The 13,894-nt window shown below is 43.4% G+C and overlaps 1 protein-coding gene and 1 long non-coding RNA gene across 8 annotated transcripts in view; one reads left to right on the top strand and one right to left on the bottom strand.

The window, feature by feature from the left end:
- LOC124039494 (RAB11-binding protein RELCH homolog) overlaps positions 1–1,900 on the bottom strand; it is a 74,243-nt gene extending 72,343 nt beyond the window's left edge. For all 7 annotated transcript variants that reach the window (XR_006839582.1, XR_006839583.1, XM_046355514.1 and 4 more), the window contains exon 1: positions 1,290–1,900. Coding sequence is in view for 5 of the 7 variants with exons in the window: in XM_046355514.1 (XP_046211470.1) it covers positions 1,290–1,746 (457 nt within the window). In the remaining 2 variants the exon portion in view is untranslated. The remainder of the gene's footprint in view (positions 1–1,289) is intronic.
- Positions 1,901–3,126: 1,226 nt separating this feature from the next.
- On the top strand, positions 3,127–13,818 carry LOC124039106. The gene is made up of 4 exons (XR_006839505.1): positions 3,127–3,312; positions 3,432–3,526; positions 3,632–3,702; positions 13,647–13,818. It is a non-coding gene; the product is annotated as an uncharacterized LOC124039106 (long non-coding RNA).
- Positions 13,819–13,894: the final 76 nt, after the last annotated feature.

Below are 13,894 nucleotides of genomic sequence, written 5' to 3'. Positions count from 1 at the left end.
GAGCTGTTTTTGTCATAATATGGACTTGGTCTTTTACCAAATAGGGCTAATGTATTTTCTGTATACCCTCCTTACCTTGTCACAAAACAACTGATTGGCTCAAACACATTAAGGAAAGAAATTCCACAAATTAACTTTTAACAAGGCACAGCTGTTAATTGAAATGCAATCCAGGTGACTACCTCATGAAGCTGGTTGAGAGAATGCCAAGAGTGTGAAAAGCAGTCATCAAGAATCACAAATATAAAATATTTATTTAAACGGTTTTTTGGTTACTTCATGATTCCATGTGTTATTTCATAGTTGATGTCTTCACTAATATTCTACAATATAGAAAATAACAAAAAATAAATTAAAACTCTTGAATGAGTAAGTGTCCAAACCTTTGACTGGTACTGTATGTAAATTTGATATTTCTGTATTTAATTTCACTAAATACGCAAAAATGTCTAAAAACATATTTTTACTTTACCATTATGTGGTATTGAGTGATGGGTGAAAATGTGTTTTATTCATTTATTTTGAATTTAGTCTGTAAAACAAATAAATGTGGAATAAATCAAGGGGTATGAATACTTTCTGAAGGCCCTGTATAGGCAGAAAAAGACAGCTACAGGCAGTTAGAGATAGACAGAAGAAAGATAGACCTAGTTAGTATTTGAGTAGCCTGTATAGCCATCTTCAGCAGTAGCCTACATGACGCCAAGATGCAAATATCTCAATGTACAGTACATAACTACCTCGGTTGCATTGCTCCCCTGCACATCGATGTATTTATTTTTCTTCTACTCCCTATTTACAGCCATGTTATTTTTACTCCTTATTCACCGTGTCACTATTTCTATTCTTAATTCAAATGTTTTGTATTATCTTTAACTCTGCATTGTTGGAAAAGGACCCATAAGTAAGTATTTGACTGTTAGCTTTCACCTGTTGTCTACGAAGCATGTTGTATTTGATTTGGTTCCATCTGTTCCAAGCCAGCTGGCACCTAGGGGAGAAACACTTCTCACAGGCTAACGCGGGTAGGTGAGCTAACTCTGTATGATTAGTCAATTATCCGTGGTTTCCATTGCTATGGTCTAATCTAGTTAGCTAACGAGAGAGAAAAACAGGTGTCGTATCGAATTCCGTTTATTCTACATAGGCAGAGCAATGTTGGCTGACAAGCACAGTGCCAACATGGTTTCCCCATTGAATAACAGGCTGTCTGCTAACTAGCTAGCACATAAAGCCATCTAAATTAGAATTAATTTAGGTTATAAATGAGCAAATAGCTATTTACTTACTTAGCGGTCCACCTGGCCCCAGTCCTTGGTCTTTACAAGCTGGTGAAGTGCCGCTTTGCCTCTCGAAATTGCCCGGGTTGGAGAAATAGTCCCGCAACCGGGGAAGCTCCCTCCCTGATTCCAACAATTCGGTATGAAATTCAAGAGCGGTGAGGAAGTATTGATCCCGTATTAGCTGAGCAGCAATCACATCTACAGACACCCGAGTCTCTGCCAAGCCGCTTGGCATTGCTGCGGCTGCTACCGAGATGCCTTCCACACTTGGGCTGGTCCGGGTGCTGGACAGCAGAAGGGCCGGGGGCTCGGCGTCCGCCTGCGGGGAGATGGGGTTGTTGGACGGGAGCCCTGGCGCTCCATCGCTAAGGCTCCTTTCGGCATCAACCCCGTCCTCTGCTCTCTGCTCTGCCTCATCTTCAGAATCGCTCAGATTAAACGGGTTGACGCTATCCGCCGCCATTTTTCTAATATGAAGATTTAACCTAGCTAGCTAGAAAGCCATCCGTCCAGGAAGAGGGGTCCAATTTTAAGCTATCCGCCCGTCTTTCCCCGATCAGCTGAAAGGGGTTGAATGCAGGGAAGGGTTTGGTTGAATGTCATTCCAGCACCCGCCTCCGCCATTGAATAGTGGGATTAGATTGGATACGGGAGAGGTTAAGAAGAACTACGAGAAGGGTGGGCGGCAATTCGGGGCGTTCCTGCATGTGGTCATTTCTGCGTCTGCAGGAACGCCTCTTTATACTTGCATTGGACCGTTATTATGAAAACATTTGATTTAACCTTTATTTAACTTGGCAAGTTAGTTGAGAACAAATTATTATTTTATATTGATGGTATACCCTGGCTAAACCCTCCCCTAATAATTTAAAGCTGCAGTATGTCACTTGTTGGGTGACCCTGATCAAATTCACATAGGAATTTGAGTTATCCATCAGTCATTCTCATTGAACGTAAGTCTAAGAAGTGGTAGATCTGTTCTATGTTCTCTATTTAAGTGATAATGTCAGAGCAGCTGGTGTTCGGAGGATATATTGGCACTGGTGTTGTTCATCTCCAGCAAGTAAATTGTGCCAATACAGTGAGGGAGAAAAGTATTTGATCCCCTGCTGATTTTGTATGTTTGCCCACTGACAAAGAAATGATCAGTCTAGAATTTTAATGGAAGGTTTATTTGAACAGTGAGAGACAGAATAACAACAACAAAAAAACAGAAAAATGCATGTCAAAAATGTTATAAATTGATTTGCATTTTAATGAGGGAAATTGTCCTCGTCAACACTCACTCCTGTGTTAAGGAGAGAATCACTGACATGATGTCAGCTGGTCCTTTTGTGGCAGGGCTGAAATGCAGTGGACATGTTTTTTAGGGATTCAGTTAATTTGCATGGCAAAGAGGGACTTTACAATTAATTGCAATTCATCTGATCACTCTTCATAACATTCTGGAGTATATGCAAATTTCCATCATACAAACTGAGGCAGCAGACTTTGTGAAAATTAATATTTGTGTCATTCTCAAAACTTTTGGCCACAACTGTAGCAATGTGGCAGGAGTACTGTAAAATGTAACTGTGTCATCTAGCTCTCTCTCTCTCTCTAGCTCCCTCTCTAGCTCTCTCTCTCTCTCTCTAGCTCTCTCTCTCTCTAGCTCTCTCTCTCTAGCTCTCTCTCTCTCTCTAGCTCTCTCTCTCTCTCTCTAGCTCTCTCTCTCTAGCTCTCTCTCTCTAGCTCTCTAGCTCTCTATCTCTCTCTAGCTCTCTATCTCTCTCTAGCTCTCTAGCTCTCTCTAGCTCTCTAGCTCTCTAGCTCTCTCTAGCTCTCTAGCTTTCTCTCTCTCTCTCTCTCTCTCTCTCTCTCTCTCTCTCTCTCTCTCTCTCTCTCTCTCTCTCTCTCTCTCTCTCTCTCTCTCTCTCTCTCTCTCTCTCTGTGTGTAGTTTAGGTCGGTGAGCTGGGTCCTGGGTTGTTTGTTTCTGGCCACGTTTCCCATGATGCCAGTTGTGGGGAGAGAACCCAACGTTCACATGGTGTAAGTATTATAACCTCCCTACAACATTACACTAATGCTTCATGGCACTCTTTCTAAATCAGCATTCTATCCATCCATCTATCCATCCATCCATCTCTCTCTCTCTCATTCCTTTGCAGGTGTTCTCTCCCTGTTCATCTCTGTCTTTTACCTCTGGTCGGCAATGAAACAGACTACACTACACCTGACTGACCTTTACCTCTTCATCTCCCAGGTAAAGTGTGTATGTGTCTGGATGCCTATGTGTGTTAATTAGTCTTGTTCCTCCTATATCTCTAGATGCTTCATGTAACAGTGTGTGTGCCTATGTACCGACCAGCATACACTCCAGTCTGCAGCTGAAACAGGGTCTGCCTCTCATCATCCAGATCATCAGCTGGACTAAACTGGGTGGGTACCAACTCTCTCTCTCAGCCACCTTCCTACTACTGAGTACTGGGTGGGTACCAACTCTCTCTCTCAGCCACCTTCCTACTACTGAGTACTGGGTGGGTACCAACTCTCTCTCTCAGCCACCTTCCTACTACTGAGTACTGGGTGGGTACCAACTCTCTCTCTCAGCCACCTTCCTACTAAGGAGTACTGGGTGGGTACCAACTCTCTCTCTCAGCCACCTTCCTACTACTGAGTACTGGGTGGGTACCAACTCTCTCTCTCAGCCACCTTCCTACTACTGAGTACTGGGTAAGAGAGTCACCCCTCACAGTCACCTTCCTACTACTGGGTACTGGGTAAGTCACCTTCCTACTACTGGGTACTGGGTAAGAGATAGTCACCCCTCACAGTCACCTTCCTACTACTGAGTACTGGGTAATAGATAGTCACCCCTCACAACCACCTTCCTACTACTGAGTACTGGGTAAGAGAGTCACCCCTCACAGCCACCTTCCTACTACTGAGTACTGGGTAAGAGAGTCACCCCTCACAGTCATCTTCCTACTACTGAGTACTGGGTAAGAGAGAGTCACCCCCTGTCTTGTCTTGTTGTACCAGAGTGTTTCCAGTTTGCCTTGTCGTACCAGAGTGTTTCCAGTTTGTCTTATCATATCAGAGTGTTTCCAGTTTGTCTTATCATATCAGTGTTTCCAGTTTGTCTTGCCGTACCAGAGTGTTTCCAGTTTGTCTTATCATATCGTACCAGAGTGTTTCCAGTTTGTCTTGTCGTACCAGAGTGTTTCCAGTTTGTCTTGTCGTACCAGAGTGTTTCCAGTTTGTCTTGTCGTACCAGAGTGTTTCCAGTTTGTCTTATCGTATCAGAGTGTTTCCAGTTTGTCTTGTCTTACCAGAGTGTTTCCAGTTTGTCTTGTCGTACCAGAGTGTTTCCAGTTTGTCTTGTCGTACCAGAGTGTTTCCAGTTTGTCTTGTCTTGTTTTGTCTTGTCGTACCAGAGTGTTTTCCTTGTCGTACCAGAGTGTTTCCAGTTTGTCTTGTCGTACCAGAGTGTTTCCAGTTTGTCTTGTCGTACCAGAGTGTTTCCAGTTTGTCTTGTTTCGTAGTTTGTCTTGTCAGAGTGTTTCCAGTTTGTCTTGTCGTACCAGAGTGTTTCCAGTTTGTCTTGTCGTACCAGAGTGTTTCCAGTTTGTCTTGTCGTAGAGTGTTTCCAGTTTGTCTTGTCGTACCAGAGTGTTTCCAGTTTGTCTTGTCGTACCAGAGTGTTTCCAGTTTGTCTTGTCGTACCAGAGTGTTTCCAGTTTGTCTTGTCGTACCAGAGTGTTTCCAGTTTGTCTTGTCGTACCAGAGTGTTTCCAGTTTGTCTTGTCGTACCAGTGTTTCCAGTTTGTCTTGTCGTACCAGAGTGTTTCCAGTTTGTCTTGTCGTTTGTCTTGTCCAGAGTGTTTCCAGTTTGTCTTGTCGTACCAGAGTGTTTCCAGTTTGTCTTGTCGTACCAGAGTGTTTCCAGTTTGTCTTGTCGTACAGAGTGTTTCCAGTTTGTCTTGTCGTAGAGTGTTTCCAGTTTGTCTTGTCGTACCAGAGTGTTTCCAGTTTGTCTTGTCGTACCAGAGTGTTTCCAGTTTGTCTTGTCGTACCAGAGTGTTTCCAGTTTGTCTTGTCGTACCAGAGTGTTTCCAGTTTGTCTTGTCGTACCAGAGTGTTTCCAGTTTGTCTTGTCGTTTTCCAGTTTGTCTTGTCAGAGTGTTTCCAGTTTGTCTTGTCGTACCAGAGTGTTTCCAGTTTGTCTTGTCTTGTCGTACCAGAGTGTTTCCAGTTTGTCTTGTCGTACCAGTTTGTGTTTCCAGTTTGTCTTGTCGTATCCAGAGTGTTTCCAGTTTGTCTTGTCGTACCAGAGTGTTTCCAGTTTGTCTTGTCGTACCAGAGTGTTTCCAGTTTGTCTTGTCGTACCAGAGTGTTTCCAGTTTGTCTTGTCGTACCAGAGTGTTTCCAGTTTGTCTTGTCGTACCAGAGTGTTTCCAGTTTGTCTTGTCTTGTTGTGTTTCCAGTTTGTCTTGTCACCAGAGTGTTTCCAGTTTGTCTTGTCTTGTCGTACCAGAGTGTTTCCAGTTTGTCTTGTCTTATTTGTAGAGTGTTTCCAGTTTGTCTTGTCTTGTGTTTCCAGTTTGTCTTGTCAGAGTGTTTCCAGTTTGTCTTGTCTTGTATACAGAGTGTTTCCAGTTTGTCTTGTCTTGTCGTGTGTTTCCAGTTTGTCTTGTCGTACCAGTGTTTCCAGTTTGTCAGAGTGTTTCCAGTTTGTCTTGTCGTACCAGAGTGTTTCCAGTTTGTCTTGTCGTACCAGAGTGTTTCCAGTTTGTCTTGTCGTATCAGTGTTTCCAGTTTGTCTTGTCGTACCAGAGTGTTTCCAGTTTGTCTTGTCTTGTCGTACCAGAGTGTTTCCAGTTTGTCTTGTCTTGTCGTACCAGAGTGTTTCCAGTTTGTCTTGTCTTGTCGTACCAGAGTGTTTCCAGTTTGTCTTGTCTTGAGTGTTTCCAGTTTGTCTTGTCGTACCAGAGTGTTTCCAGTTTGTCTTGTGTCTTAGTCTTGTCTTGTCGTACCAGAGTGTTTCCAGTTTGTCTTGTCTTGTCGTACCAGAGTGTTTCCAGTTTGTCTTGTCTTAGTTTGTCTTGTCGTAGAGTGTTTCCAGTTTGTCTTGTCGTATCAGAGTGTTTCCAGTTTGTCTTGTCGTACCAGAGTGTTTCCAGTTTGTCTTGTCCCAGTTTGTCTTGTCGTACCAGAGTGTTTCCAGTTTGTCTTGTCGTAGTCAGAGTGTTTCCAGTTTGTCTTGTCGTATTTGTGTTTCCAGTTTGTCTTGTCGTATCGTACAGAGTGTTTCCAGTTTGTCTTGTCTATCAGTGTTTCCAGTGTTTCCAGTTTGTCTTGTCTTACCAGAGTGTTTCCAGTTTGTCTTGTCGTACCAGAGTGTTTCCAGTTTGTCTTGTCGTACCAGAGTGTTTCCAGTTTGTCTTGTCGTACCAGAGTGTTTCCAGTTTGTCTTGTCGTACGTTTCAGTTTGTCTTGTCGTAGTGTTTCCAGTTTGTCTTGTCGTACCAGAGTGTTTCCAGTTTGTCTTGTCTTGTTTCGTTTGTCTTGTCGTAGAGTGTTTCCAGTTTGTCTTGTCGTACAGAGTGTTTCCAGTTTGTCTTGTCGTACCAGAGTGTTTCCAGTTTGTCTTGTCGTACCAGAGTGTTTCCAGTTTGTCTTGTCGTACCAGAGTGTTTCCAGTTTGTCTTGTCTTGTACCAGAGTGTTTCCAGTTTGTCTTGTCGTATCCAGAGTGTTTCCAGTTTGTCTTGTCGTACCAGAGTGTTTCCAGTTTGTCTTGTCGTACCAGAGTGTTTCCAGTTTGTCTTGTCGTACCAGAGTGTTTCCAGTTTGTCTTGTCGTTGTTTCCAGTTTGTCTTGTCTTGTCGTACCAGAGTGTTTCCAGTTTGTCTTGTCGTACCAGAGTGTTTCCAGTTTGTCTTGTCTTTTCCAGTTTGTCTTGTCGTACCAGAGTGTTTCTTGTTTGTCTTGTCTTGTCGTACCAGAGTGTTTCCAGTTTGTCTTGTCTTGTGTTTCGTTTGTCTTGTCGTACAGAGTGTTTCCAGTTTGTCTTGTCTACCAGAGTGTTTCCAGTTTGTCTTGTCGTACCAGAGTGTTTCCAGTTTGTCTTGTCGTAGTGTTTCCAGTTTGTCTTGTCGTACCAGAGTGTTTCCAGTTTGTCTTGTCGTACCAGAGTGTTTCCAGTTTGTCTTGTCGTACCAGAGTGTTTCCAGTTTGTCTTGTCGTACCAGTGTTTCCAGTTTGTCTTGTCTTGTGTTTCGTAGTTTGTCTTGTCAGAGTGTTTCCAGTTTGTCTTGTCGTTGTTTCCAGTTTGTCTTGTCGTACCAGAGTGTTTCCAGTTTGTCTTGTCGTATCAGAGTGTTTCCAGTTTGTCTTGTCGTACCAGAGTGTTTCCAGTTTGTCTTGTCGTACCAGAGTGTTTCCAGTTTGTCTTGTCGTACCCAGTTTGTCTTGTTTCAGTTTTCCAGTTTGTCTTGTCGTACCAGAGTGTTTCAGTGTTGTTTCCAGTTTGTCTTGTCGTACCAGTGTTTCCAGTTTGTCTTGTCGTACAGAGTGTTTCCAGTTTGTCTTGTCGTACCAGAGTGTTTCCAGTTTGTCTTGTCTTGTCGTACCAGAGTGTTTCCAGTTTGTCTTGTCGTCGTACCAGAGTGTTTCCAGTTTGTCTTGTCTTGTCGTACCAGAGTGTTTCCAGTTTGTCTTGTCGTATCAGAGTTTGTTTGTCCAGTTTGTCTTGTCTTGTCGTACCAGAGTGTTTCCAGTTTGTCTTGTCTTGTCGTACCAGAGTGTTTCCAGTTTGTCTTGTCTTGTCGTACCAGAGTGTTTCCAGTTTGTCTTGTCTTGTCGTACCAGAGTGTTTCCAGTTTGTCTTGTTTGTCTTGTCGTACCAGAGTGTTTCCAGTTTGTCTTGTCGTACCAGAGTGTTTCCAGTTTGTCTTGTCTTGTACCAGAGTGTTTCCAGTTTGTCTTGTCGTACCAGAGTGTTTCCAGTTTGTCTTGTCTTGTGTTTCCAGTTTGTCTTGTCAGAGTGTTTCCAGTTTGTCTTGTCGTTCTTGTCTTGTCGTACCAGTGTTTCCAGTTTGTCTTGTCGTACCAGAGTGTTTCCAGTTTGTCTTGTCTTGTCGTTTGTTTGTCTTGTCGTACCAGAGTGTTTCCAGTTTGTCTTGTCGTATGTTTCAGTGTTTCCAGTTTGTCTTGTCTTGTCGTTTGTCTTGTCGTACCAGAGTGTTTCCAGTTTGTCTTGTCGTACCAGAGTGTTTCCAGTTTGTCTTGTCGTACCAGAGTGTTTCCAGTTTGTCTTGTCGTACCAGAGTGTTTCCAGTTTGTCTTGTCGTATCAGTGTTTCCAGTTTGTCTTGTCGTATCAGTGTTTCCAGTTTGTCTTGTCGTACCAGAGTGTTTCCAGTTTGTCTTGTCGTAGAGTGTTTCCAGTTTGTCTTGTCGTAGTGTTTCCAGTTTGTCTTGTCGTACCAGAGTGTTTCCAGTTTGTCTTGTCTTGTCGTACCAGAGTGTTTCCAGTTTGTCTTGTCTTATCGTACCAGAGTGTTTCCAGTTTGTCTTGTCGTATCAGTGTTTCCAGTTTGTCTTGTCGTACCAGAGTGTTTCCAGTTTGTCTTGTCGTACCAGAGTGTTTCCAGTTTGTCTTGTCGTACCAGAGTGTTTCCAGTTTGTCTTGTCGTATCAGAGTGTTTCCAGTTTGTCTTGTTTCGTTTGTCTTGTCTTGTCGTACCAGAGTGTTTCCAGTTTGTCTTGTCGTACCAGAGTGTTTCCAGTTTGTCTTGTCGTACCAGAGTGTTTCCAGTTTGTCTTGTCGTATCAGTGTTTCCAGTTTGTCTTGTCGTACCAGAGTGTTTCCAGTTTGTCTTGTCGTACCAGAGTGTTTCCAGTTTGTCTTGTCGTACCAGAGTGTTTCCAGTTTGTCTTGTCTTGTCGTACCAGAGTGTTTCCAGTTTGTCTTGTCTTGTCGTACCAGAGTGTTTCCAGTTTGTCTTGTCTTGTCGTACCAGAGTGTTTCCAGTTTGTCTTGTCGTGTGTTTCTTTGTCTTGTCGTACCAGAGTGTTTCCAGTTTGTCTTGTCGTACCAGAGTGTTTCCAGTTTGTCTTGTCTTGTCGTACCAGAGTGTTTCCAGTTTGTCTTGTCTTGTCGTACCAGAGTGTTTCCAGTTTGTTTGTCTTGTCGTACAGTGTTTCCAGTTTGTCTTGTCGTCAGTGTTTCCAGTTTGTTTCCAGTTTGTCTTGTCGTGTTTCCAGTTTGTCTTGTCGTACCAGAGTGTTTCCAGTTTGTCTTGTCTTGTCGTACCAGAGTGTTTCCAGTTTGTCTTGTCTTGTCGTACCAGAGTGTTTCCAGTTTGTCTTGTCTTGTCGTACCAGAGTGTTTCCAGTTTGTCTTGTCGTATCAGTGTTTCCAGTTTGTCTTGTCGTACCAGAGTGTTTCCAGTCTTGTCTTTTCCAGTTTGTCTTGTCGTACCAGAGTGTTTCCAGTTTGTCTTGTCGTACCAGAGTGTTTCCAGTTTGTCTTGTCGTACCAGAGTGTTTCCAGTTTGTCTTGTCGTACCAGAGTGTTTCCAGTTTGTCTTGTCTTGTTTCCAGTTTGTCTTGTCGTATCAGTGTTTCCAGTTTGTCTTGTCGTACCAGAGTGTTTCCAGTTTGTCTTGTCGTACCAGAGTGTTTCCAGTTTGTCTTGTCGTATCAGTGTTTCCAGTTTGTCTTGTCGTATCAGTGTTTCCAGTTTGTCTTGTCGTACCAGAGTGTTTCCAGTTTGTCTTGTCGTACCAGAGTGTTTCCAGTTTGTCTTGTCGTATCAGTGTTTCCAGTTTGTCTTGTCGTACCAGAGTGTTTCCAGTTTGTCTTGTCGTACCAGAGTGTTTCCAGTTTGTCTTGTCGTATCAGTGTTTCCAGTTTGTCTTGTCGTACCAGAGTGTTTCCAGTTTGTTTGTCGTACCAGTTTTCCAGTTTGTCTTGTCGTACCAGAGTGTTTCCAGTTTGTCTTGTCGTTGTGTTTCCAGTTTGTCTTGTCGTACCAGAGTGTTTCCAGTTTGTCTTGTCGTACCAGAGTGTTTCCAGTTTGTCTTGTCGTACCAGAGTGTTTCCAGTTTGTCTTGTCGTACCAGAGTGTTTCCAGTTTGTCTTGTCGTACCAGAGTGTTTCCAGTTTGTCTTGTCGTACCAGAGTGTTTCCAGTTTGTCTTGTCGTACCAGAGTGTTTCCAGTTTGTCTTGTCGTACCAGAGTGTTTCCAGTTTGTCTTGTCGTATCAGTGTTTCCAGTTTGTCTTGTCGTATCAGTGTTTCCAGTTTGTCTTGTCTTGTCGTACCAGAGTGTTTCCAGTTTGTCTTGTCGTATCAGTGTTTCCAGTTTGTCTTGTCGTACCAGAGTGTTTCCAGTTTGTCTTGTCGTACCAGAGTGTTTCCAGTTTGTCTTGTCGTACCAGAGTGTTTCCAGTTTGTCTTGTCGTATCAGTGTTTCCAGTTTGTCTTGTCGTAGTGTTTCCAGTGTTTCCAGTGTTTCCAGTTTGTCTTGTCGTACCAGAGTGTTTCCAGTTTGTCTTGTCTTATCAGAGTGTTTCCAGTTTGTCTTGTCTTATCAGAGTGTTTCCAGTTTGTCTTGTCGTACCAGAGTGTTTCCAGTTTGTCTTGTCGTACCAGAGTGTTTCCAGTTTGTCTTGTCGTATCAGTGTTTCCAGTTTGTCTTGTCTTATCAGAGTGTTTCCAGTTTGTCTTGTCGTACCAGAGTGTTTCCAGTTTGTCTTGTCGTACCAGAGTGTTTCCAGTTTGTCTTGTCTTGTTTCCAGTTTGTCTTGTCGTACCAGAGTGTTTCCAGTTTGTCTTGTCTTGTACCAGAGTGTTTCCAGTTTTCTTGTCGTACCAGAGTGTTTCCAGTTTGTCTTGTCTTGTCGTACCAGAGTGTTTCCAGTTTGTCTTGTCGTATCAGTGTTTCCAGTTTGTCTTGTCGTACCAGAGTGTTTCCAGTTTGTCTTGTCGTACCAGAGTGTTTCCAGTTTGTCTTGTCGTACCAGAGTGTTTCCAGTTTGTCTTGTCTTGTCGTACCAGAGTGTTTCCAGTTTGTCTTGTCTTGTCGTACCAGAGTGTTTCCAGTTTGTCTTGTCGTATCAGAGTGTTTCCAGTTTGTCTTGTCGTATCAGTGTTTCCAGTTTGTCTTGTCGTACCAGAGTGTTTCCAGTTTGTCTTGTCGTACCAGAGTGTTTCCAGTTTGTCTTGTCTTGTCGTACCAGAGTGTTTCCAGTTTGTCTTGTCTTGTCGTACCAGAGTGTTTCCAGTTTGTCTTGTCGTATCAGTGTTTCCAGTTTGTCTTGTCGTACCAGAGTGTTTCCAGTTTGTCTTGTCGTACCAGAGTGTTTCCAGTTTGTCTTGTCGTACCAGAGTGTTTCCAGTTTGTCTTGTCGTATCAGTGTTTCCAGTTTGTCTTGTCTTACCAGAGTGTTTCCAGTTTGTCTTGTCGTACCAGAGTGTTTCCAGTTTGTCTTGTCGTACCAGAGTGTTTCCAGTTTGTCTTATCGTACCAGAGTGTTTCCAGTTTGTCTTGTCTTATCGTACCAGAGTGTTTCCAGTTTGTCTTGTCGTATCAGTGTTTCCAGTTTGTCTTGTCGTACCAGAGTGTTTCCAGTTTGTCTTGTCGTACCAGAGTGTTTCCAGTTTGTCTTGTCGTACCAGAGTGTTTCCAGTTTGTCTTGTCGTACCAGAGTGTTTCCAGTTTGTCTTGTCTTGTCGTACCAGAGTGTTTCCAGTTTGTCTTGTCTTGTCGTTTGTCTTGTCTTGTCGTACCAGAGTGTTTCCAGTTTGTCTTGTCGTATCAGTGTTTCCAGTTTGTCTTGTCGTTTGTCTTGTCGTACCAGAGTGTTTCCAGTTTGTCTTGTCGTACCAGAGTGTTTCCAGTTTGTCTTGTCGTACCAGAGTGTTTCCAGTTTGTCTTGTCTTGTCGTACCAGAGTGTTTCCAGTTTGTCTTGTCTTGTCGTACCAGAGTGTTTCCAGTTTGTCTTGTCGTACCAGAGTGTTTCCAGTTTGTCTTGTCGTACCAGAGTGTTTCCAGTTTGTCTTGTCGTATCAGTGTTTCCAGTTTGTCTTGTCGTAGAGTGTTTCCAGTTTGTCTTGTCGTGTTTCTTTGTCTTGTCGTACCAGAGTGTTTCCAGTTTGTCTTGTCGTACCAGAGTGTTTCCAGTTTGTCTTGTCGTACCAGAGTGTTTCCAGTTTGTCTTGTCGTACCAGAGTGTTTCCAGTTTGTCTTGTCGTACCAGAGTGTTTCCAGTTTGTCTTGTCGTACCAGAGTGTTTCCAGTTTGTCTTGTCGTACCAGAGTGTTTCCAGTTTGTCTTGTTTGTTTCTTTGTCTTGTCGTACCAGAGTGTTTCCAGTTTGTCTTGTCGTACCAGAGTGTTTCCAGTTTGTCTTGTCTTACCAGAGTGTTTCCAGTTTGTCTTGTCGTACCAGAGTGTTTCCAGTTTGTCTTGTCGTACCAGAGTGTTTCCAGTTTGTCTTGTCGTACCAGAGTGTTTCCAGTTTGTCTTGTCGTAGCAGTGTTTCCAGTTTGTCTTGTCGTACCAGAGTGTTTCCAGTTTGTCTTGTCGTACCAGAGTGTTTCCAGTTTGTCTTGTCTTGTCGTACCAGAGTGTTTCCAGTTTGTCTTGTCTTGTCGTACCAGAGTGTTTCCAGTTTGTCTTGTCTTGTACCAGAGTGTTTCCAGTTTGTCTTGTCGTATCAGTGTTTCCAGTTTGTCTTGTCGTATCAGTGTTTCCAGTTTGTCTTGTCGTACCAGAGTGTTTCCAGTTTGTCTTGTCGTACCAGAGTGTTTCCAGTTTGTCTTGTCGTACCAGAGTGTTTCCAGTTTGTCTTGTCGTACCAGAGTGTTTCCAGTTTGTCTTGTCGTATCAGTGTTTCCAGTTTGTCTTGTCGTACCAGAGTGTTTCCAGTTTGTCTTGTCGTACCAGAGTGTTTCCAGTTTGTCTTGTCGTACCAGAGTGTTTCCAGTTTGTCTTGTCGTACCAGAGTGTTTCCAGTTTGTCTTATCGTACCAGAGTGTTTCCAGTTTGTCTTATTGTATCAGTGTTTCCAGTTTGTCTTGTCGTACCAGAGTGTTTCCAGTTTGTCTTATCATATCAGAGTGTTTCCAGTTTGTCTTGTCTTTTCGTACCAGACTGTTTCCAGTTTGTCTTATCGTATCAGTGTTTCCAGTTTGTCTTTTCGTACCAGAGTGTTTCCAGTTTGTCTTATCATATCAGTGTTTCCAGTTTGTCTTATCGTATCAGTGTGTTTCCAGTTTGTCTTGTCGTACCAGAGTGTTTCCAGTTTGCCTGTTCTCAAGTTTTGTTTCTAGTCTTCTTGGTTCTGACCTTTTTGCCTGTCCTGACCCTCAGCCTGCCTGCCTTTCCTGATCCTGAGCCTGCCTGTCCTGACCCTGAGTCCGCCTGAGCCAGCTTGCCATCCTGAGTGCCGTCTGGTACCTGCCTGACTTTGCCCTGGATTACCAACCTCTGCCTGCCCTCAACATGCTGTTTGCCTGCCCCTTGTGTTATAATAAATATCTGAGATTCAAACTATCCGCCTCCTGTGTCTGCATCTGGGTCTCATCCTGATCCATGATAGCAGTGGTGTAAAAAGTTCT

The sequence above is a fragment of the Oncorhynchus gorbuscha genome, linkage group LG07, assembly GCF_021184085.1.
Source record: "Oncorhynchus gorbuscha isolate QuinsamMale2020 ecotype Even-year linkage group LG07, OgorEven_v1.0, whole genome shotgun sequence".
NCBI classification, from domain to species: domain Eukaryota; kingdom Metazoa; phylum Chordata; class Actinopteri; order Salmoniformes; family Salmonidae; genus Oncorhynchus; species Oncorhynchus gorbuscha.
This window is presented reverse-complemented; position numbering and strand designations above follow the sequence as displayed.